General features: G+C 39.5%; 2 protein-coding genes and 1 non-coding gene across 3 annotated transcripts; 2 read left to right on the top strand and 1 right to left on the bottom strand.

The window, feature by feature from the left end:
* Window positions 1-4,544: 4,544 nt before the first annotated feature.
* LOC110931876 (fibrous sheath CABYR-binding protein-like) lies at window positions 4,545-5,968 on the top strand. The gene is made up of 3 exons (XM_022175249.1): window positions 4,545-4,845; window positions 4,912-5,045; window positions 5,183-5,968. The coding sequence occupies exons 1-3, from the start codon at window positions 4,545-4,547 to the stop codon at window positions 5,966-5,968; spliced, it is 1,221 nt and encodes a 406-aa protein (XP_022030941.1).
* Window positions 5,969-15,605: 9,637 nt separating this feature from the next.
* On the top strand, window positions 15,606-16,235 carry LOC110931875 (N66 matrix protein-like). The gene is made up of 2 exons (XM_022175247.1): window positions 15,606-15,674; window positions 15,777-16,235. The coding sequence occupies exons 1-2, from the start codon at window positions 15,606-15,608 to the stop codon at window positions 16,233-16,235; spliced, it is 528 nt and encodes a 175-aa protein (XP_022030939.1).
* Window positions 16,236-21,408: 5,173 nt separating this feature from the next.
* On the bottom strand, window positions 21,409-21,561 carry LOC118490795. Its single transcript, XR_004890021.1, has one exon. It is a non-coding gene; the product is annotated as a U4 spliceosomal RNA (small nuclear RNA).
* Between the last annotated feature and the right edge of the window lie 4,180 nt (window positions 21,562-25,741).

Raw genomic sequence — 25,741 nt, 5'->3', positions numbered from 1 at the left:
CTGAGCTAGTTATGGTTCCCGAACACCCTAACATACTACATAATGCAAGATACACATAAAACACTAGAAAACCCTAGCTAATTACCCACTTATCTTTACAAGTTACAATTAACCCCCCCTTCTTATTTACGGCCCAAGGGATGACCCCACCTCCCAAAATCCTACAAGATTACTTAAATCTTCAATGATTTCCTTTGGATTTGATTAGATTATGTAACGTACTATGGAGACATTAGAACCTTTGGATAAAACTCAAAATATGATTATAAGTAACCAACACCTTCATCTTCACTAATCACCAACTCTCTTCTCCTCTCTCCCTCCTATTCTCGGCCGGCCCCATCCCCATCCCCACACACCACCACCATTTTCATTTTTAGTTCACCCATTCCAAGCTCCTCACAAGGTGTAAGAAGCAAGGTTAGAAGGCTTGGAACTCTTGGAACTTGAAGGACCACTCACACAAGCTTTTATCCACTCCATTTACATCATTGTTCTTCCCTAGCTTAAAGCTAGTAGTAAGACTCTCTTGATCCTTGTTTTCTTCTATTTTGATTGGTTAAAGGATGTATTATGATGCAAATAACAAGATCACTAAAAGACATACACTTGAATCTTGAACATAAAGCTTACATATGATGATATATGGATGAAATGATGTTGTTTAGTGTATGAATGATGTTTGCTTGTTGATTTCTTGAGATGATGCTGTTAATCATCACATGAAGCTTGCTAGATGGTGATTAAACACATAATCTAGCAAGTGGGAGGATGATTATGTAACAACTGTTGGGTTTTTCACATGTTTATCAAAGTAATTTTATCTGAATAAAATTAAAACGCAACGGAATAAGGATTTAAAACATGTTACTTTGCAAGATTTAAAACCATTTTTAAATGCAAAAACCCAAAATCGGATCCATATATGACATGCATGCTATCAAAATACAACCATAGGGTGTTTTAGAATACAACCTTTCTTAGAGCAAGGAGATGGAAGATGATGATGATTCTTGAATGGAAATCTTCAATGGAGAAGACCTCAAGCTTGCATACCCCAAGCCTCTGACTAACACCTTATGTTGCTAGGATTTCTACACTTGAAACTCAAATGAAATACCCTCTTGATCAACCCACCTTGGCCGAAAATTTTAGAGAGTTTTTGAGCTCTTGCACTTGAAAAACTTCTAATGATAGATCATCACAAGTCTTACAACAACCTTTCTTAAAAGGATGAGAGAGAAAGTTGCCACCCAAATTTGCCAATCAAGCTTCATCTAGACATGTAAAATGCATGCAATATGATTGGACCAAAAAACTTGTGTGAGTTCCCATGAGGGGGGCGGCCTAGCTTTTATTTTTATAAAAAAATTTCAAAAATTTTCTTATAATAACAATTTAAGTCTTATATAATTTTATAACTTTTATAAAATTATAACATCTCATGTTTTAAGACTTATACAACTTTTATTAAGTCATTTAACCCATTAAATAACAAAATAAAATATTCTCTCAAAATAAATTATCCATATAATTTATTAGTTTGTCAAGTGCAATTATTTAGAAAACCAATTTCTAAATATTCAAAGTGTTAATATTTATTTGTTTGATCATATCATAAATAAATATTGTATGTGTTTGTCTAGCTTGTTATTGGGTATGACCCGACTTGGATCATAACGTACTAGCCACATCAATTTAATATGTGTCTTGGGCATATAGAGTCCAACAACAACATAGGATGATCATCTTCTTGCATGAACATGAACTTGATGAATAGAATGATTTCTTGAAAAACAATAATCAAAGTAACCTAGTAATCTTATAAATCTAAGATGTATGAATGGTTTTTCTAAAAGAACCAAGTTTAAAGTATGATTTTTGGAAGATCATGGTTTTTACTAAACTTGCACTATTTTTAGTGATAAAACAAGTGTACAAATGCTAGAGAAACAAGAAGAGTTTATAAATAAACATTATTGTAAAACATGTTTACAAGTTGTAAACATCTAAAACTTCCAAGAATGAGGTTTAACAAGGAGTAAATGTATTTTGGAGGATAACCAAACCCACTAAACACTTTACCATGTTACTACAAGTTTTTAATAAAAGATCAAGTTCATGTTGTTATGTTAAGTGTATAGTTTTTGCACTTGGTAAGTATAATATTGTTTAGAGTTGATTGTTGATTATTGTGTGTTGATTTTGAAAAGAAAATGATATGCTAAATAGCATGGACACCTCCATTTTCAAAGGAAACTATGGCGAAATTTTCTAAAAATGCAAACACTTAGAAAATATTTTCTAGACAAGTATGTTTTAAACTATGTTTTTCAACATAAACTTGCCATATATTTTTTTTTACAAAAATACAAGTATTGGAGGTTGGTTTTTGTAAATAAAAATGGATACATATATATATTTAGAATATATATTTTATATTAAGACACTTGTATGAATATTTGTACACTTTGTGGAGTAGTTATATTATCTTAGGGTAAAATAATATAACTGACAAATACCAAGAGTTTACAACTCCAAAATAATACCAAAAATCACAAGGAATGAAATATAAGTTACACACTTGATATTGTGAAAACGAACGCAAAAACGTAACTTATGAAATATTCTGGAAAATACCGTTACAAATATATTTTTGGTAAATATTATTTTGGATACAAGAAGTGAAAATATGATTTTTGTAAATATTACTAAGTTATATCATATTTTCGACAAAGAGAAAATATATTATTTTTTGGGAAGTTAAAATATATTTTCCTAGTATATTTAGAAGATATATGATTTTTGGGAAGAATATATATTTTCTTGGAATACAACACTTTTGACAAATAAGTTATATATATATTTTCTAAAGTGAGACTTAGAAATATATTATCTTGGAGAATACAAATGCAAGAATACAAAAGTACATGTATAAAATACCCCCATCCTTGGGAAGGAAATACGGAATTAAATACTTGAGAAGTATTAATACAAAAATATTGATTAAACAATTATTCCAACCCTAAATATAACTTAAAGTTAAAAAAGTATTATTTTAACAAGTGATTATGACTTGGAATAATATTGGGAACATTCGAAACGTAACTCAAAAACAAAAATACAAAAGCAAGGCACAGCCCGTTCGTCTAATAGACCCTAGCACGTTGTAGGTAGTCGGGTTTGCTGAAGAGAATTTGGGTTACGATCGAGAAGACACAATACTGTGAGTTCATGCCCCCCTTTTCTTTTAACTGTTTTCAGTTTTATACTTCGGGGGTGAAATACATGTTACGATTATTACAAACATTTTATACATGGTATGATTAGCTTAAGGAGGGTTTACTACTAGATCATGTGAAGGGCAGGTACAACACTTAAGGCCATTAATCCTCGTTGTAGAACCGAGGGACATGAGTGATAGATCTATTTGGGTGTAGCGAGCCCACACCCATGGGGACCAGGGTGGCCCATAGTGGTGACTATGTCTTCTAGCCGGAGGCCCGGTACAAATTTGCTAGGTTTAAATCTTCCTGCACCATTTCACAGATACCAATGGCCTTGCAAACCATTGGTGATCTCTTTTTCCTTATTGCGACATACCAGGGACTTTCATACATACAGACATACTTTAAAGGTTTATTCATACACATACACATGAACTCGCTCAACTTTTATTGATGTTTTTCAAACTACATGTATTTCAGGAAACTAGTGGATCTGGCATGGGCATGTATGTGTCTTCAAGCTGCATCGAGAAAAAAAAGATGTTACCCATGGTTGTTGAGTTTAGGGGATGTATCCTATTCCTGGACGGGATACATATTTCTAAACTCAGGATTTATTTAAAGTCTTTTGTGGAGTCTTTATGAACTCAGTTGAACATGTCATGGTTTGTAACTTAAATTGGTGTTGATGTTTTCAAGACAAATATGTTGTGGTATTTTCTAAACTTAATTAATGGGTAAACATCTCATGTTTTTATCATATAGCGTTGTTATGATTGAATGCTATGGTATTAACAAGTCACACCAAATAACCACGCTTCCGCAAAAGTCAGGGTGTGACTGCTTGGTATCAGAGCTTCGATCGTAGCGAACTAGGATTCCATCTCGAGTGTAGACTACAATCATTAGGGCTCTCACGAAAACATTTTTACATTGCATACACAAAATGTCCAGATCTAGGGAACAAACATTTTTACAAACAAAAGGGTACAAAACACATTTCAAAGGCTATATATTTATAATTCAGTCTTAGAGACTGGGGAGGCTCAGTCTTAGAGACTAGGGAGGTTCAGTCTTAGAGACTGGGGAAATTTAGTCTTAGAGACTGGGGAAAAATCGAGTCTTAGAGACTGGGTAGTCAGTTTGAGAAAGTGGGAAGGTTTTAGTCTGAGAGACTAGGGAGTTCAGTCTGAGAGGCTGGGTGGGATAGTCTGGGGAAGGCTAGGATGATTACATGTTTACATTGTTACTACTTACATGCTTACTTGATGATTGTTAATATATGTGCATATGTGTGATTGTTTTGTCACAGGCATTATGTCATCTTCTTCTGAGAGTGGAGTAGCCGACACGATAGACCTTATGGCCATAGTCTCAGATGATGAGATAGCCACAGACCCTGAGGTTTTCACTTCAGACACTACGAGCAGCGACGATGATGACTTTCAGCCCTTCGCTTTACCAGATTTTGGAGATGACATACCTATAGCTGATGGTTTTCATGACGGGGATCTACTTCTTGTCCCGATCCCTGCTCCTTTTCCTCTTGCTGCATTTCCTTTGGAGGATCTGCCTCTAGATGATATGTTTGACGACGACATCGATCTCTTTATCGAGGGTCCCCCTGAGGATGCCTAGGATGGCGGGGCTCCGGTTGATGATGATGTCGCTATTCCACTTGCAGAGATTCCAGTCGATGATGACGTTGTTGTTCCGCTTGTCGAGATTCCAGTCGCTGATATCATTGATGTTCCGTTGGTCGAGATTCCTGCTGTTGAGATCTCATCTGACCATTCCGGTCCTGACTCATTCGAGTCCGTATCATCTGCTACTTTACACGCACGGGGCGTGCATCATTATCCCACTAACACTGATTCTGACACAACGATGTCTGCCGCACCTATCTTTCCACGCGACTTTGACCCTGATCATGAGATTGAGTTTGTCCTGACGAGCCACCTTTTGAGGCACCTATCATTCCTGACGATCAGCTCTTTGATATACCCGCTGATCTTGAGTATGTTCCAGCTGACCCTGAGCCTGAGATTGTACCAGAGCCTATACCTGCTCACGACCCTCTACCTGTGCATGACCCTATCCCTACTGATGTACCTATTTCTGCACCACCTTTGCCTGACCCGATCCCTGTACTTGTTGATCGTGCTCCATTTGCTACCCATGTAGACCCCAGATATGCTCACACCCGCAATGGGTGGATTGAGGACGACAGCGACTATCCTCCTTTTGTTCGACCCGTTACTCCCCCACCAGCATCTACCCAGGCACCCGTTGATATCGCCCCATTTCACCCACATGAGTCCGACATTCACCCCACAGATCTACCAGTTACATTCCTTCAGGATATCCTTCCTCCCCATCCAGGGGAAGGACAATCGCGTCAGCAGCCCAGTCAGATACCTTCTGTGTCAGCAACCGATCATTTCATGCCACAGTTTACACACACCGCTCCTTCTTCTGCACCCACGGGCGAGCCACAGATTTGGTTTCCGCCCAACGTGATGCCTATATCTGATCCATACCATCCCTTCCACATTGGATACTCGAGGGATGAGTTGCTTTTGTCGCTACAGCTCCAGCAGGAGATCCTGTGTAGGAGAGTTATGGAATTAGAGAGGATCCCGCGTCCTCCGCCTTGTCATTGTCAGTCACCATTCACGACTCCACCGGCTCCACTTCTACCATATCCTGATTTTGATGTCCGTTTCCTCACTATGGAGTAGCAGATTGCTTACCTGCTGCGTATTGTTCATGCACTTGAGGATGATTTGGCGCATTTGCGCAGGTTGATTTTCGTTCCTCCACCTCCTCATCCTCCCCCATCAGCTTAGAGGTTTTTGGTTTTATGCAGATAGCATGTTTTGATGAGAGTGCAGCTATTGAGCCAGATTGCACAGCTTTTTGAAGACCACACTTTGACTCTTGACTTTTGATTGTTATAGTTGTTAGACGATTTGGACGGGGGTGATGTGACCCTACAGTCCCATTTTGATGTATGATACTATTGTGAAACTTGTAAAACTGTACTTGTGGTCTTGATATATGATAGCTCAATCGCAACATTCGCATTACATACATTGTTGGATTACTTGTTTGTGTTATAACATGGGATGTTATGTGTATACTTGTGTTGATAAATGTTATTACATGCACGTATTACATACATACTATACTTATTATGACCTGACCGACGGAACCTTCTTATAGAAGATGCCTCCACGAAGAGCAACTCGTTTGCCCACTACTGAGGCGGAGTTACAGGAACGGATTTCACAGGCTATTGCACAGCACGAGGCCCAGCGCTCAGAACATAGCGGGGGTACCTCTGGAAACAACCCACCCCATGGCTGTACCTATAAACAATTTCTAGACTGTAAGCCATTGAATTTTGACGGCACCGGGGGTGCTGTAGCCTTTGTCAGATGGACAGAAAAGACGGATTCGGTGATAAGGATGAGCAAGTGCGCTCATGAACAACAAGTCACCTACATCTCAGGACTCTTTCTAGATGGTGCCTTATCCTGGTGGAATCTTTAAGTCCAAACCCTAGGGGAAGAATGTAACAATCCTCAAGAAAACCAACGTCCTTGATTATTTTTTTTCGCCACCCTAAAAATATTAGAATTGTCCTAATATGTCTTAAATATACCCCATATGTGAAAACCAAGCCCGAAATATAATATGACATTAAAAATAATTAAAAACAAGTTTATTTAAGTTGAGGCGTGCCGCGTAGGACCCAACCTCAACATTCACGCGGGCGGTATAGAGGTTTTAATCAGATTTCATTAAGCCATAAGTTGAGGCGGGCCGCGTGAACCCCACCTCAACCTAACGCGGGCCGCGTGAGATCAGAATTGTAGCGCAGCCCTGGCCGCCATGTGGCCCAACACCCGGCAGACCTATACATCGACTCAGCCCAGCTACATGTTTGACCAGGGTTGACGCGGGCCGCGTAACCCTTGTCTTTTCTTTACGCGGGCCGCGAGAAAGACAGATTACAGCCCTATATAAGAGGGCAACGGGCTTTCAGTTCCGATCGTTCAAAATTTCTTTTCTTTCTCTCAAAATTAAATAGCGGGCATTATACTCGAGTCTAATACCCCCTAAATAGCGAGGTTCTGCTATGATGTAAGTATTATAACCCCTAGAGACGTATTAGATACTCTGCCCGATTGATCTAGGGTTCCGTAACGGCTGTCGTGGTTCTGCCCGACGTAGTCGTTGGAATACCGTCTCGGGGAGGGTATTACTAATGTTAAAATGGGTTATTATACTAACACACGTGCATTTGTGTAATTTATAGATTATTCCTTGGAAATCCTTACTGAAAACCCTAAAATAGCAATGTGAGTTGATCCTCTTTTTGTAAACCTATTTTGTGAACTGTTTTACAAAACCTTAAATATCTTTCCATGCGAATAACAGTTATTGAGTATTTATAAGAATACAATTATCGTGGGTATGTTGGGGTTTTGTATACAAAATTTGTTACCACCTTGTCAAGGAGTAACATTTCCACAAGTCAGGTCTGACAGTACCGACGGGTGATAATTGGTATAACTTGGAAACAAATGTAATTGCGAGATCGCCCTCAATACTGTACACTGTGAAATGGTTTTACTTAAATTTGATTAAACTGGGATTCACTCACCAGTATTTCCTACTGACAAAATGTTTTTAAAACGCGTTTCAGGTAACAAAATGTGAAGTGAAAGCCAAATAGAAGTCAGCTGGACAACACTGAAGGCTTGGAAAAGTGGCAATAAAGTTACCTAAGAATAAAATAGATGTTTTGTTAAATAAAATAGGATTTATTCCTATAAAAGTGTGTATACTGGAAACTTGGGTTTTACCCATGTCTTTAATTTTATAAAATGTGGTGGTTTACTCTGATAAAATATTTCCTAACTACGGTCCTGATGAAATTTTCCGCTGCTAAATTAGACAATAACGTGATACCACCGAAACTGGCTCGGGGCCGCCCGTTCCCGGGGACTAGGGATCGGGGGTTACGACAGAAGGTGGTATCAGAGCCATGCCACTGATTCAGCCAAAAGTGTTCCGCTGACACCAAAATTCAAAGTGTTAGGAAATAAATTACGGAAATACGTGCATAATTGTATTTTCTTGTTCTGTGTTATTTGACTATCTGTTAGTTTACAATATGAGCGACCAAGGACCATCTGACGCGTATTGTCAATTGTCTTAGTTCGCCTAGAAGCGAAGGCACCTCCTCTTCTCAGCCTGCCCTCTCGGGGTACTCTGCTGATACGGAAGAAGGAATCTTTGTGTTTAAGGCTCAATCTGAAGAGCCATTTCCTCAGAAAAAAGAGGGGATGGTTCAGTAGGGGAGCACACGAGCGTAGGAAACGTTTGAAAAAGTTACAGGAACAACGAGTGTTAGCCGCAGCCAAAAGAGAAACCGATGCCTTTGGCCAGGATATGCTCAATAGGGGTATAGCTAATATCCATATCTTAGCAACCACTGCAACTGACCCAAACCTGGAGCAAATGCTAGCACCCCAACCACAACCACCAATTTCTGACCAACCATGGAGATAGAAAACCCTGACAACCAAATAGAAATGTCTGATTTCAACCCGGAGGAGATACCTAGGGTACCTGCACCAAATCCCCTAGACCCAAACAATTACGACCCCTGGTGGGACGACGTTAGGGACTATGTGCAACGCTACCCGATACAGGAAAATGTGCCAATACCTAATCTAGGAGCCTACTCAGGGTTAGATCCTCAAGATCCCTATTACGATAATGATGCATACATTAGGGAGATCTTAGAAAATCCTTATCCATACCAGGCCCCATACCAGGAACCCACACCTCAGATTCCAAATCCAGTCCTAGAACCTGCACCCCCAATGAGTGAAGAAAACGTACAAGAACTTAGGACATTCAGTGAGGAAATTTTAGAAAGCAGTGAGAGAATGAGACAGGTAGGAGAGCGTCTCATATGGAAATACGACGAGCGCAATATGGATTTTTGGATGAATCCATATCCGTGAATGTGATGGTGGGAACGGTAGTAATAATAATAGTAATATAATAATAATATATGTGTGTATGTGTTAGAAAAAAAACTACGGATGCATATTACTAGTATTGTAACTTTACATTTCAGTCGGTATTGTAATTTTAATTTCAGTACTGGTGTGTAATAGACGTATACTATAAGAAAGAGTAAAAGTCGCAATGCTCGACGTTTTTGATCAACCTGTGTGTTGTGTGATTGGTTGTATTAAATATTATTTGTGATATTAATAAGTGGCAGTTGTTTAAAATTCAGATGGGCAACGAAGTGAATCAGGAAAACCAGAATGATAATATTCAGAACGACAACCATTCGAATAATGATAATCTGAATAATGAGAATCCGAACAATAACAATGGAAATCAAATGGATAATAGTGCCGTTCAACACATAGTGGCACAAGGAATTATAGATGCAATGCCATTTATTATTCAAACAGTTCAAGAAGCGAATAATAAAAGTAAGCATAACAGTAAGCGACCAATTGAACCATAACACATCGTGAACAATGGACCCGTACTTCAAGTGCCCATTCCCAAAAGAAGAAGAACCATGCCGTATGGTTGTTCTTACAAAGAATTCTGGTCCTGCAAACCAATAGAATTCTCGGGCAATGAAGGACCTATTGCAGCTTTACGCTGGATAGAGAAAACTGAGGCTGTTATGAAAATAAGCAAGTGTGCTGAAGAAGACAAGATAATGTTTGCTTCTAATCTATTTAAGAATTCAACCCTAGAATGGTGGAACACTATCCTCCGGTCAAGGGGAAGCGACAGGGTTTATAACATGGAATGGGAGGAGTTTAAAAATATGATAGAAAGGAAATTCTGCCCTCCCAATGAAAAAGAGCAGATAGCAAATAAGTTTTTGAACCTTAGAATGACCGGGGTAGATAGTAAGGGTTATACTACCACATTCTTTGAATATGCTAGAATAGTACCAACTCTTGCATCACCTGAACCAGTATTAATCTCCCGTTACATCTGGGGATTAATTGGAGAAATTAGGCATGTAGTCAAGGCAGCTAGACCCCAAACCATAGAAGAAGCTGTAGAACTAGCCAACACCTTGACTGATGAACTGGTGCGTACTAGAGAAGAAGATCTGAGGAGAAACCTAACCCAAAGGCCTACTCAAGAATTCCGTTATGGGAATTCCAACCGTAGGAATGTAGCTTCTACCTCTGCACCATATTGCAGGAACTGCAAGAAGACGCATTATGGGAAATGCTCTACTCACTGCAATTACTGTAAGGCACCAGGACACAGGGAAGAAGATTGCAGGAGGAAAAGCAATAATGGATTATGCTTCAACTGTGGAGAAAAAGGTCATATCAAGCCAAACTGTCCGAACTTAGCTCCAACTGCAAACAACAAGAACACTAAAAATGCTAGAGCATTTGTTCTAACTGCAGATGAAGCCAAGATGATTCCCGACGTTATAGCTGGTACGTTCTTAGTTAATGATATTTTTGCTAAAGTATTATTTGACTCTGGTGCGAACCAAAGTTTTATTAATACTCCGTTTTGCAAACTTCTAAATCAATCATTAACTAAACTACCACAAGAATGTCTAGTAGAGACAGCCAATGGAGAAACCGTCAGGATTTCTGAAATCTTGCAGGGAGCAAGAATAGAAATTTTTAATAAAAAAATTATTGCAAACCTCTACCCAATGAATCTGGCAGGATTTGATGTTGTGTTAGGAATGGATTGGTTAATAGCCAATAAAGTTAATATTTTATGTGATCAAAAGTCAATTCAAGTAAATTCACCAAGGGGTGAAAAGATCACAATTAAAGGAGATAAACCATCTAGATCCACTAAATTCATCTCTGTGATGAAAACTGCAAGTTATATAAGAAAAGGGTCTATAGTGTATTTGATTTCTATAATCACTAACACTAAAGGAAAAGAACTAAAAGACATTCCAGTAGTGTCCCAGTTTCCAGATGTCTTTCCAGAGGAATTGCCAGGACTGCCGCCAGACAGAGAAGTTGAATTCAGAATCCAGCTGCTACCAGGGACAGCACCGATTGCCAAAGCACCTTACCGTTTGGCACCAGCCGAAATGCAAGAACTGAAGAAACAATTAGACGAATTGTTAGATAAAGGATTCATACAACCAAGCTCAACACCATGGGGAGCACCGATTTTGTTTGTTAAAAAGAAGGACGGATCAATGCGTATGTGCATTGACTACCGTGAATTAAACAAGGTCACGATTAAGAATCGGTATCCATTACCAAGAATCGATGATCTGTTCGATCAACTACAAGGAGCTCGATTTTTCTCTAAAATCGATTTAAGATCAGGATATCATCAATTAAAGGAACAGGAAGAGGACATTCCTAAAACCGCATTCAGAACAAGGTATGGTCATTATGAATTTACTGTCATGCCATTTGGTTTAACCAATGCCCCAGCTGCATTTATGGACATGATGAACCGAATATGTAAGCCATATTTGGATAAATTCATAATTGTCTTCATCGATGATATTCTAATTTACTCTAAGAATAAAGAAGAACATGCAAAGCATTTGCATTTAGTTTTAAGTCTATTAAGAAAGGAAAAGCTTTACGTAAAAATTTCAAAGTGCGAGTTTTGGTTAGAGCAGGTACAATTTCTTGGACATTTAGTTAACCATGAAGGAATCCATGTGGATCCAACCAAGATCGAGGCGATTACCAAATGGAAAACCCCTGAGTCACCAACCGAGGTTAGAAGTTTCCTAGGATTGGCCGGTTATTATAGAAGATTTATCTGAGATTTTTCTAGAATAGCCATTCCTTTAACCAAGTTAACCTGTAAATCCATTAAGTTTGAATGGGGACCAAAACAAGAAGAAGCCTTTAGAATCCTTAAGCAAAGATTGACCCATGCACCTATACTAGCGTTACCAGAAGTAACTCAAGAATTTGTAGTCTTTTGTGATGCTTCTAAATTAGGTTACGGATGCGTGTTGATGCAACGTCAAAAAGTTATAGCTTACGCCTCTAGACAGCTTAAGAATCATGAAGAGAATTATTCAACCCATGATTTGGAATTAGGAGCCATAATTTTTGCCCTTAAGATTTGGAGACATTATCTCTATGGTAGTAAGTTTACCGTATTCACAGATCATAAGAGCTTAAGATATGTTTTCGGGCAAAAAGAGCTGAATATGAGACAAAGACGCTGGATGGCTTAGTGATTATGATTGTGATATCCAGTATCATGCAGGAAAAGCCACCGTAGTGGCTGATGCTTTAAGTCGAAAGTATCACGAAAAGCCAAAAAGGGTACGTTCTCTTAAATTAAATCTACAAGTAGATTTAAACGATCAAATTAAAAGAGCACAAGAATCAGTAATCAAGGATGATACTGAAAAATTAAAAGGGATGATTAAGGAATTAGAACAAGGAACAGATGGAATCTGGAGATTCCATAAAAAGAGAATTTGGATACCTAAATTAGGAAATTTACGTCACCGTATATTAGAAGAAGCCCATAAGTCTAAATATACGATGCATCCAGGAAGTGATAAGATGTACCAGGATTTAAGGAAAAATTTCTGATGGATAGGAATGAAAAAGGATATAGCAGCTTATGTTTCTAGATGTTTAACTTGTTCACAAGTCAAAGCTGAACACCAGAAACCCTCAGGATTGTTGCAACAATTGGAGATGCCAGTTTGGAAATGGGAATTGATAACAATGGATTTTGTTACCAAGTTACCCAAAACAAGAAAGGGTAATGATACAATCTGGGTGATTGTAGATAGGCTAACCAAGTCAGCTCATTTCTTACCAATGAAGGCAACTTTTAGTATGGAACAATTAGCCAAATTGTATGTAAATGAAATTGTTTCATTACATGGAATACCTTTATCAATTGTTTCTGATAGGGATAGCCGTTTTACCTCTCATTTTTGGTTAAGTTTCCAAAAAGCAATGGGAACCAAGTTGAATCTAAGCACAACTTATCATCCTCAAACGGATGGACAAAGCGAAAGGACAATTCAGACAATGGAGGATATGCTTAGAGCTTGTGTAATTGATTTCGGAGGTAATTGGGACGATCACTTACCTTTAATAGAATTTTCTTACAATAATAGTTATCACACAAGTATTAATGCTGCACCATTCGAAGCACTCTATGGACGAAAGTGCAGAACCCCAGTCTGTTGGACAGAAATTGGGGAAAAGCAACTATCTGGACCTGAGATAGTACAGGAAACAACCGATAAGATCATTCAAGTCAAGGAATGACTGAAAGCAGCACACGATCGACAGAAGAGCTATGCTGATAACAGACGTAAGCCGTTAGAATTCGAAGTAGGTGATAAGGTATTGTTAAAAGTCTCTCCTTGGAAAGGAGTGGTAAGATTCATCAAAAGAGGAAAGCTAAGTCCCAAGTATATTGGACCTTTTGAGATTATTAGAAGAATAGGATATGTAGCCTATCAGTTACAACTGCCAGACGAAATGGCAGGAATACACGATGTATTTCATGTATCTAATCTCAAAAAGTGCCTAGCTGATGAATCACTTGTAGTACCTCTTAAGGATATAGAGGTAAATGAACAACTCAAGTTTGTAGAGAGGCCTCTACAAATTGAAGATAGGAAAATTAAGAATCTCAAGCATAAGAGATTAGTTCTGGTTAAAGTGAAGTAGGACTCCAAAAGAGGACCTGAATACACATGGGAGCTTGAATCAGAAATGCAAAAGAAATATCCACACTTGTTCCAGTAGATCTCGAGGACGAGCTCTAAAACAAGGTGGGGAGGATGTAACCATCCTCAAGAAAACCGATATGTGAAAACCAAGACCGAAATATAATATGACATTAAAAATAATTAAAAACAAGTTTATTTAAGTTGAGGCGGGCCGCGTAGGACCCCACCTCAACATTCACGCGGGCGGTATAGAGGTTTTAATCAGATTTCGTTAAGCCATAAGTTGAGGCGGGCCGCGTGAACCCCACCTCAACCTTACGCGGGCCGCGTGAGATCAAAATTGTGGCGGAGCCCTGGGCTGCCACGTGGCCCAACACCCGGCAGACCTATACATCGACTCAGCCCAGCTACATGTTTGACCAGGGTTGACGCGGGCCGTGAGAAAGACAGATTACAGCCCTATATAAGAGGGCAACGGGCCTTCAGTTCCGATCGTTTAAAATTTCTTTTCTTTCTCTCAAAATTAAACAGCGGGCATTATACTCGAGTCTAATACCCCCTAAATAGCGAGGTTCTGCTACGATGTAAGTATTATAACCCCTCGAGACGTATTAGATACTCTGCCCGATTGATCTAGGGTTCCGTAACGGCTGTGGTGGTTCTGCCCGACGTAGTCATTGGAATACCGTCTCGGGGAGGGTATTACTAATGTTAAAATAAGTTATTATACTAACACACGTGCATTTGTGTAATTTATAGATTATTCCCAGGAAATCCTTACTGAAAACCCTAAAACAACAATGTGAGTTGATCCTCTTTTTGTAAACCTATTTTGTGAAATGTTTTTACAACACCTTAAATACCTTTCCATGCGAATAACAGTTATTGAGTATTTGCAAGAATACAATTATTGTGGGTATGTTGGGGTTTTGTATACAAAATTTGTTACCACCTGGTCAAGGAGTAACATTTCCACAAGTCAGGTCTGACAGTACCGACGGGTGATAATTGGTATAACTTGGAAACAAATGTAATTGCGAGATCGCCCTCAATACTGTACACTGTGAAATGGTTTTACTTAAACTTGATTAAACTGGGATTCACTCACTAGTATTTCCTACTGACAAAATGTTTTTAAAACGCGTTTCAGGTAACAAAATGTGAAAGCCAAATAGAAGCCAGCTGGACAGCACTAAAGGCTTGAAAAAGTGGCAATAAAGTTACCTAAGAATAAAATAGATGTTTTGTTAAATAAAATAGGATTTATTCCTATAAAAGTGTGTATACTGGAAACTTGGGTTTTACCCATGTGTTTAATGTTATAAAATGTGGTGGTTTACTCTGATAAAATGTTTCCTAACTACGGTCCTGATGAAAATTTCCGCTGCCAAATTAGACAATAACGTGATACCACCGAAACTGGCTCGCGGCCGCCCGTTCCCGAGGACTAGGGATCGGGGGTTGCGACAAAGAAGCTGCTTACGCCATGTCATGGGCTGAATTGAAGGAGCTCATGAGGAAGAAATACTGCTCCAGGGCTGAAATCCAAAAGCTGGAAACTGAATTTTGGCATCTCAAAATGGACGGACCAAAAAATTGCTGAATATGTGCAGAGATTTCACGATCTATCTCACGTGGTGCCATACATGGTTAGTCCGGAATTCAAACGCGTTGAGCGTTTCATTTGGGGGTTGGCACCTCAGACTATGAGTATGGTAACATCGTCAAAGCCTGCAACAATTACTGAGGCTATTGATTTGAGTGTATCACTGACTGAGGAAGCTATTAGGTTAAACAAGTTTTCAATCTCTCACTAGAAAAAGAAGGAGACTCATGTTGAGTCCTCGGGAGAGAACAAAAGGAAGTTCTCAAACTTTAAGAAGGGTACAAGTAGTGCCAACAAGAAGAAGGATGCGAACCCATCGGTCGAGGTCAAGACTGGTGCTGAAGTCAAAGGGAAAGGATATATGGGCGCTCTGCCCAAATGTGATGTATGCCAGTACCATCATTCCGGCCAGTGCAGGTTAAGGAAATGTGAGTCTTATGGGAAGACTGGCCATTCGAAGGAAACATGCTGGGCTGGTACTGGTGTTGGTCGTGGTAATCAAAGAGGTTATGGAAATGGCAATGGAAACCGCCCGCAAGGAGGAAATGGCGGGAATGGAAATCGTGGAAATGTTGGGAATCAAGCTGGTAACCAGGGAGCAAACAACAATCGAGGTGGTAATGGGAACGGTAATGGTCGAGGACCAGGTTGGAGACATGGGGCACTTTAAGCGAGAATGCCCAAAGCTCAATCAGGCACAAGGAAGAGTATTCAACATAGGAGCGAGAGAAGCTCGCCAAGGTCCAAATGTGGTTACTGGTACGTTCCCTATCAATCAACGCTTTGCATCTGTACTGTTTGATACTGGTGCCGATTATAGTTTTGTATCGCTAGAGTTTAAGAATATACTTGGGTTGGTAGTCAGTAAGCTAGATATCCCATATTCGATAGAACTAGCAAAAGGAAAGCTAGTTGAGGCAAATGAAGTCATCAGAGGATGCGTGATAGAACTGGGAGAACACGAGTTTACACTGGATCTACTGCCAGTCGAGTTGGGAAGCTTCGACATGGTAGTAGGGATGGATTGGTTGTCAAGCAACAGAGCCGAGATTGTATGTCATGAGAAGATCATACGCATTCCAAAGGCGGATGAAGAAACGATTGTGGTACATGGAGAGAAGCGCGATACGCCTCTATGGATCATTAGTTGCTTGACGGCTAGAAAATGTTTGAAAAAGGGATGTGTTTCCTTCTTGGCACACATTTTGGATAAGGAAGCCGCTGAACCGAAACTAGAAGATATTCCAGTCGTAAAGGAGTAGGATTGCCACCGCAAAGGCAAGTCGAGTTTCACATTGACTTAGTTCCAGGCATCGCGCCTGTAGCTAAGGCACCTTATCGACTTGCGCCTTCGGAAATGCAGGAGTTGTCGACGCAACTTTAGGAATTGTTAGACAAGGGATTTATCAGACCAAGCTTCTCGCCTTGGGGACCTCCAGTCTTGTTCGTTAAAAAGAAGGATGGTAGTTTCCGCATGTGTATCGACTATCGCTAGCTGAATAAGTTGACTATTAAGAATAGGTATCCTTTGCCAAGGATAGATGACCTGTTCGATCAACTACAAGGTTCGAGTTTTTACTCCAAGATCGATCTTCAATCAGGCTATCACCAGTTGAGAATTCTTGAGGAAAGTGTTCGAAAGACGGCCTTTAGAACTCGATATGGACATTACGAGTTCCTGGTTATGCCATTTGGTTTGACAAACTCGCCAGCCGTGTTTATGGATTTGATGAACAGAGTCTGCAAGCCCTATCTCGATAAGTTTGTGATTGTGTTTATTGATGACATTTTGATCTACTCGAAGACGAAGGAAGAACTTGAGCAACACTTAAGAGCTATTTTAGAGCTGCTTAAGAAAGAGAAATTATACGCCAAGTTCTCGAAGTGCGAGTTCTGGTTGCGAGAAATTCAGTTTGTTGGTCATGTGGTTAACAGAAATGGAATCCATGTGGATCCCACAAAGATCGAGGCGATCAAGAATTGGGAGACTTCGAAGACGCCAACTGAGATTCGACAGTTCCTAGGTTTGGCAGGATATTATCGCAGGTTCATTGAGGATTTTTCAAAAATCGCTCAACCGTTGACCCCCCTCACACAAAAAGACAAGAAGTATGAATGGGGAGACAAGCAAGAAGAAGCTTTTCAGTTGTTAAAGAATAAGCTTTGCGACGCACCGATTTTGTCCCTACCCGAAGGCACTGACGACTTCGTGGTATATTGCGACGCTTCACGTCAAGGTTTAGGCTGCGTGCTGATGCAGCAACAGAAGGTTATAGTATATTCTTCTTGCTAGTTGAAGGTCCACGAGAAAAATTACACCACGCATGATTTGGAATTAGGCGCGGTGGTGTTTGCAATAAAGATCTGGCGACATTACTTATATGGCACGTGATGCACAATCTTTACTGATCACAAGAGTCTGCAGCACATATTTGACCAGAAAGAGCTTAACATGAGACAGAGACGATGGGTCGAGCTGTTAAATGATTATGATTGTGAGATTAAGTATCACCCAGGGAAGGCGAATGTAGTCGCTGATGCCTTGAGTCGGTAGGAAAGAATCAAGCCCATAAGGGTTTGAGCTTTGGAGATGATCATTCAAACAGACCTCTCATTGCGCATTCGTGCTGCGTAGAGAGAAGCTCTCAAGGAAAGAAATCTGGAAAATGAATATCTCCGTAGGATGGAGATGCAGTTGGTACCAAACGAGGAAGGAACGTTGTGCTTCATGAAACGAATTTGGGTTGCTCTCTTCGGTGGTCTGAGAGAAGTAATTTTTGATGAGGCTCATAAGTCACGGTACTCGATCCATCCACGATCGGACAAAATGTACCAAGATTTAAAGTACTTTTATTGGTGGCCGAGAATGAAAGGCGATGTCGCGACATATGCTGGCAAATGTTTGACTTGCGCCAAAGTAAAGGCCGAATACCAGAAGCCTTCAGGTCTTCTGCAACAACTGGAAATACCCAAGTGGAAATGGGAACAGATTTCTATGGACTTTTGTAACGAAATTGCCAAAGACACCCAGAGGTCACGATACGATTTGGGTAATCGTAGACCGTCTGACGAAGTCTGCACACTTTTTGGCAATCAAGGAGAAGGATAACATGAGCAAGCTTGCTGAGCTATACCTGAGAGAGATTGTTGCACGACATGGAGTGCCTCTCTCAATTATTTCTGATAGAGATGGAAGATTCGTGTTAAGGATTTCGCAATCCTTCCGAGAAGCATTCGGTTCTCAGTTGAATCTGAGTACTGCCTTCCATCCGCAGACAGGCGGACAGAGTGAACGAATGATTCAAACGTTTGAAGACATGTTGCGAGCTTGCGTAATGGATTTAGGTGGAAGTTCGGACACTCACCTACCATTGGTTGAATTTTCATACAACAACAGTTATCATGCAAGCATACAAGCTGCACCGTTCGAAGCTCTCTATGGACGCAAGTGTCGATCACCGCTATGCTGGGCTGACGCGGGTGATAGACAGCTTGTTGGCCCCGAATTGGTCCAAGAGACGACTGATAGGATCATCCAGATCCGAGAGCGCATCAAGGCGGCACGTGATCCTCTAAAGAGTTATGCGGACCAAAGAAGGAAACCTCTGGAGTTTGAGGTGGGAGATATGGTTTTGTTAACGGTTTCACCCTGGAAGGGTGTAGCACGCTTTGGGAAGCGTGGGAAGTTGAACCCCAGATACATCGGACCATTCAAAATCCTGGAGAGGATTGGTCTTGTAGCTTACAAGTTGGATCTACCCGCAGAGCTGAATGGCGTTCATGATACATTCCATGTATCAAATTTGAAAAAGAGTCCAACTCAAGAAACAGTGGTCATTCCTGCCGACGAAGTTCATATTGACGACACACTCCACTTCACTGAAGAACCTGTTGAGGTTACTGATTGGAAGGTTAACAAGACACGCCGGAGTAGTGTCAAACTCGTCAAAGTTCGTTGGAACGCGCGACATGGTCTTTACTTGGGAGCGTGAACACAGTAGTCAATTTCGATAATATTATCATTCCATCTTTACCTTCTGTATATTTACATTCACGTGTTTAGAATTGGTAATATGTTGACCGAGTAAGTTGGAGGTAAAGTGGAAGTGTGTAGTTAGTGATCTTGAGGGCCTGAACCAACACTGTGGTCTGGTATGAAACGGGTTGCTATAGATGGAAAATCAAAAGCCCTACTCAACCACTTAACCATGAACCCACCAGAACCAACAAATGAGAAATATGAACAGCGGGAGCAAGACGATCTGATTGTATTCTCGTGGTTGATTCAGAACATTGAGCCTGCTATTTCTAGTAACCTTACTGAGTTTCACCATCAAATCATGGCCATTGATTTACACTTGAGTACTGACAATCAAGGGCTAGGATTAGTTCACTAGTGTTCACAATCAAGGGGGTTGTTCACTTATGAACTTAACCCTATAAAATAGTTGCCTTAAAACATACTAAAAACAGTTATTTAACTTATTATAAGAACACTGAAGAAAAGTTTCACACTGGCACAACCAAACTTAAAAAGTTAAAATGCATTAATGTTCATGTTTATATATTCTTTTAAGGTTTACAACATAAATTTTAGGCTGTGACATATTCTCAGATTTCGTTAAGAATATCAATTGTACATCATCTACATTCAAATAAGATAAAACAGATGCCGTAAAACATACCCAAAACATTTATTTATTCAATCTAGGCACCAAAATTACACAGGAACATACAAAGAGATCCACCAAACTTATCCAAACTCGACTTACACAAAGACCTGGAACCTTCTCCATTCATCCCACGTAACCGATGATTCTCTTGATTGAGCTTTCACCCAAAGATAGCTTAACGATTTTACTTCTACCAAGACTTTTGATATCTCCGGCTGTGCATTCTCGAACAAAACCTAGTTGCTCATTCTCCATATACACCAAATCACAATCAAAACTAGAGCATGAATTGCCTTCTTCTTTTTTCTAGAACTTGGACTGAAACAATGAAGGTCCAGCAGATCCTTGAAGCGAATAAATGGTCACTCGACTCCGCGTACTTGCCACAAAACAAGCACGAGAGGTCTGGAACATTAATATTCTAGGCTGTGATATTATTCTCAGAATTCGTTAGGTCCAAAATATGCAAAACAAGTACTGCTCATTATGATATATTACAGTTTATATATAAAAAGTACCATTTCTATCCCACATCAACTAAGGAACAATCTTTCCACTTCTTTATAAAACACATTTGCAAACCTCTAGTCACCGGGCTTGGTAACGCTTGCCTATAACTCAAGTGAGGGTATTAAAGATTGTTGGACAGTGACTCAACCCAGTCAGATTGGTCCCACTGTTGCATAATCTGGCTTGCCCGTTCCAAGTTGTGAGTTGGACCATGTGGCTTGAGCGAAAGCTTGGGCCACATGGTTCCTAAAGCAGGGGGCACTGCGTAAGGCTGGTTTCACAGAGCTGCGAAAACCCCTCGCTCATGACAGTTGAAGGATAACAGGCCGGGGCTCCATGGGTCCATAATATAATATCTACCGGGTTGTCTCAAATGAACAACCATCTTTTTTGGCTATTTAGATAATGAAAAGCTTCTGTGAGATATAACAATAATAGTAAATGTTTAATATAACAGTTGCTACTGAATAGCCCAAATTATATAAACATATCATTTATTTTATAAAGGAATAACACTTCTAGATTTACATTTTATAAATACATGTTTCTCTGAATAATCTAATTTGTTTCAAAAAAGACTAACTTAATAAACCAGGCTGCATTTAAAAACAAATTACTGCAAAGATAAATAAATAAAAAAATTGGAACTAAAAATTGTAGGACTTTCCCCTTGAGAGGGAGTCCTTCCAGAAATTCTCGACAGCCAAGGGAGACCCAAAGCCAAGGAGGGGGTTTGGAAATAGTTTTCAACCAGCAATTCACGCGCCTCGGTTATTACCTCATCAGCTGGGTCATTGCCCCAAGCGCAAAGATAATTTTCCAAACACTCCAACCCCCCTTTTTATACACCTCAGATTTCACTTCTTTTCATACACTCAGCCGATGTGGGATTAGTAACAAACTCACACTTCTTTCAATCTTCTTTCACAACTAATCAGCCTGCTTTTGATTACTTGTCTGCAATGCAGCTTTAATCACCGCAATATATATGGCATTCCTACTTGTATAGTGTTTGCTGGAACTTATCAATGGTAAGCATTGGCAGCTAGGAAGAAGATAAGCAAGCAACAAACTCTTTATAAATGGGGTGATTTTGACCGTTCAACTCGTGCCATGCTTTACCTCTAATGGGTCAAATTAGGTGCAAGTAGTTTTTTAAATGCAAAAAACCTCCTAAATCAACTAATTGATAAATATAAACATACACCATTTCAATTATATTTGGTCGGTGCATCTATTATTTATAGAAAGTTTAAAGTTGTCAACTTTGCCCCCATTTTATAAAAAAATTATACAGTATCACTTTGAACCCCTCGACTTTCTAATACGTGTCAGTGTAAATTTGACTTCGTCCACGTCTTACGTCACGTAAATCACTTGGCGTTATTGGTCGTTGTTCGGATGCTAACTTGCATAGATTTACAACTGACCTAACCAAGTTTCTTTAAACTTTTAATATTGGGCGGTAATTACTACATGTGAATGGTAATAAGAGGCAATTAAATTTCAAATGTTATTCTAATTAAGAACATTTAAATAACAATAAATCAACAGTATATGTAATAATAATACATGTGTATTTATCAGCTGTTTAAAGTAATAATAATAAAAATACATGTCTATCGTCCCTCATCCATATAGCATAGCACACATATACACATATTATTTCGATGAATTATAGTGTACAATATATAAGCATATGTTGCAGATAAAATAAAAGTTGGGATTCGACGGCATAATAAGAGGAAACGTGTATTCAAAATAAAAACTTTAAGATCCCATTAATACTTGTCACGGAAAAGGACAGGGTCTCCAATATTATGCATGTATGAAGAATATGGAAACACAAGCACCAGTGGTCTAGTGGTAGAATAGTACCCTGCCACGGTACAGACCCGGGTTTGATTCCCGGCTGGTGCACCTAGGGGCTGTGACGTTCTGTGCCTTTACTGTTGGTTGGGTCCAACATACTGTCTGATTTCTCTCTGAGCTCTTTTTTCCTTCACACATGATTTTTTTGTAGCAATCTTGAAGAATCTTATTGTTTATATTGTTAGCGGGTTTGCCTCGCTGAGCTCTTTTTTCCTTCACACATTGTAGCAATCTTGAAGAATCTTATTGTTTATACTGTTATCGGGTTTGCCTCGCTGAGCTCTTTTTTCCTTCACACATGATTTTTTTGTAGCAATCTTGAAGAATCTTATTGTTTATATTGTTATCGGGTTTGTGGCTACTATACGCTGGCCTTATGGTGATTTATAGCACAGATATGGTTTATACTTTCTACACACTACGTATTCACTAGTAACTCGCTAATTGTTTGCGTATATTTTCATGTAGACAAAAATGTGAATTCAAATTTCATGGATTAGAGAGTCGAAAGCCCAAGCTTGTTCAAGACATTGAGCTAAAATTTTATGCGTAGCATATATATGATTAAAGTATTGTAACGCAAAACATAACAGTTAGAAGTTATGCACAATATTTACAAGTAGGGTAAATTCCATGTGTCTGTTATTCAATATCTCAATTATATTTATAGATTACAATGGGTTGACTATTCTATATTTGTTACAAATATTTACACTTAATAACAACTATTGTGCATATCTTCTAATACTCCCCTGCAGTCGAAACGGGAGGATCGCGAATGTTGAGACTGGAACGAAAATCATCAAAGGGAATCTTGGGTAACCCTTCGGTGAAGATGTTAGCTATGTAGTAGCGTGATGGGACATGAAGTACTCGAACCAAACCCATTGCCACTTTTTCACGGACAAAATGGATATCCATTTCGATATGTTTAGTACGTTGGTGTTGCACAGGATTGCCCGTCAGGTAAATCGTACTAACATTATCACAATAAACGAGAGTGGCATGAGTAGGCGGATGATGTAATTCAAGAAGCAAATTCCGTAGCCACATACTTTTGAAACAACATTGGCGACACCACGATATTCTGCTTCAGCACTAGAACGTGATAAGGTTGGTTGTCTCTTTGACGACCATGAGAGGAAGTTGTCGCCCATGTATACACAATATCCAGATGTCGAGCGACATGTATCGGGACAACCCCCAGTCCGCATCCGTGTAGGAGATTAGCGAGCTAAGTGATGAAGCATGTAAATGAAGCCCAAATGATAAAGTGTCTTTCACATACCGAACTATACGTTTTAGAGCATGCATGTGTGTTGTGGTTGGGGCGTGCATATGCATACACACTTGCTGAACGGCGTAAGAAATGTCAGGTCGCGTGAAGGTGATGTATTGTAAGGCGCCCACCAGCCGGCGATACTCGGTGATGTCAGCCACAGGAGTACCAGAATTCCTGCTAAGTTTTTGTTGAGGGTCCACCGGGGTTGCAGCCGGGTTACAATCGGCTAGACCTGCTCGTTCTATTATTTCCATGGCGTATTTTGCTTGAGATAAAAATAGCGACTTGGGGTAACTGGTGACCGATACACCAAGAAAGTAACTAATCGGACCCAAATCTTTCATTGCGAACTCATTAGAGAGTAATCCCATAAACTGATGCATTTGAGGAGGTGATGAGCAAAATGTCGTCAACATAAAGTAAGATGAAGGCCATGTGAGTTCCCTCTTTAAATATGAATAAAGAGTGATCGCATTGACTGTGACTAAAGCCGATAGTAGTGTGACAACCCTCATAATTACAGGTATCAGTACAAATAATTAATATTGAATTGTGCTTAATGACTGTGCTTAATTACAACTGGTGACTTAAACTGCTTTCTGATTTCTTATCATACATACATGTGCATCATATTTCATATTGTCACATCACTTATTGCATACAAACTTTAGTGACATAGACGATGCACAAAGCACAGCTAGCACAGTTAGCGGATAACTCAGAAACATGCTGACAATGTCAGTACATAGACAAACAGTGTTTTGAGACCCCGTGAGGGCCAGAGTCAAGGTACTACACTAGTATGTTGTGTAGGGAAGTAAGGACCATAAAACTGCGTCACTAGGTGATAGTTTAAGTGCCGGAAAGTGCCTAAAACCCACTCAAAGTGCAGAATTCTGCATTAATCAGCAAAAATCAGCATTTTAACATGCTAGTAACATGCAAAAATATGGCAAAATGGTCCTGTATACTTTCCTAGGAGTCGGGAATTAAAAGTGTCACAAAAGGGTACTTAAAAACCACTATACGGAATAACTTGACACTTTAACGAACCGGTATCTAACCGAACAACCGGACATTACCCGGAACACCAAAATATTGCTAGAAGCATTGTTTTACTTTTTCTAAGCTAGTTATTGTTCCCAAACACCCTAACATACTACATAATGCAAGATACACATAAAACACTAGACTTTACACTTAACACCCTAGCTAATTACCCACTTATCTTTACAAGTTACAATTAACCCCCCCTTCCTTGTTTACGGCCCAAGGGATGGCCCCACCTCCCAAAATCCTACAAGATTACTTAAATCTTCAATGATTTCCTTGGGATTTGATTTGATTATGTAATGTACTATGGAGACATTAGAACCTTTGGATAAAACTCAAAATATGATTATAAGTAACCAACACCTTCATCTTCACTAATCACCAACTCTCTTCTCCTCTATCCCTCATATTCTCGGCCGACCCCATCCCCACACACCACCACCATTTTCATTTTTAGTTCACCCATTCCAAGCTCCTCACATGGTGTAAGAAGCAAGGTTAGAAGGCTTGGAACTCTTGGAACTTGAAGGACCACTCACACAAGCTTTTATCCACTCCATTTTCATCATTGTTCTTCCCGAGCTTAAAGCTAGTAGTAAGACTCTCTTGATCCTTGTTTTCTTCTATTTTGATTGGTTAAAAGATGTATTATGATGCAAATAACAGGATCACTAAAAGACATACACTTGAATCTTGAACATAAAGCTTACATATGATGATATATGGATGAAATGATGTTGTTTAGTGTATGAATGCTGTTTGCTTGTTGATTTCTTGAGATGATGA

Source organism: Helianthus annuus, chromosome 3 (genome assembly GCF_002127325.2).
Source record: "Helianthus annuus cultivar XRQ/B chromosome 3, HanXRQr2.0-SUNRISE, whole genome shotgun sequence".
NCBI lineage: Eukaryota > Viridiplantae > Streptophyta > Magnoliopsida > Asterales > Asteraceae > Helianthus > Helianthus annuus.
This window is presented reverse-complemented; position numbering and strand designations above follow the sequence as displayed.

Excerpts from the sequence above, each read along its gene's own strand:
- LOC110931876 (XM_022175249.1), top strand. The coding sequence starts at position 4,545 with ATGTCATCTTCTTCTGAGAGTGGAGTAGCCGACACGATAGACCTTATG. Across the intron at positions 4,846-4,911 it reads CATCGATCTCTTTATCGAGG|AGATTCCAGTCGATGATGAC; the intron begins GTCCCCCTGAGG and ends TTCCACTTGCAG. Across the intron at positions 5,046-5,182 it reads GTCCTGACTCATTCGAGTCC|CCACCTTTTGAGGCACCTAT; the intron begins GTATCATCTGCT and ends TGTCCTGACGAG.
- LOC110931875 (XM_022175247.1), top strand. The coding sequence starts at position 15,606 with ATGGTTAGTCCGGAATTCAAACGCGTTGAGCGTTTCATTTGGGGGTTG. Across the intron at positions 15,675-15,776 it reads CACCTCAGACTATGAGTATG|AAAAAGAAGGAGACTCATGT; the intron begins GTAACATCGTCA and ends ATCTCTCACTAG.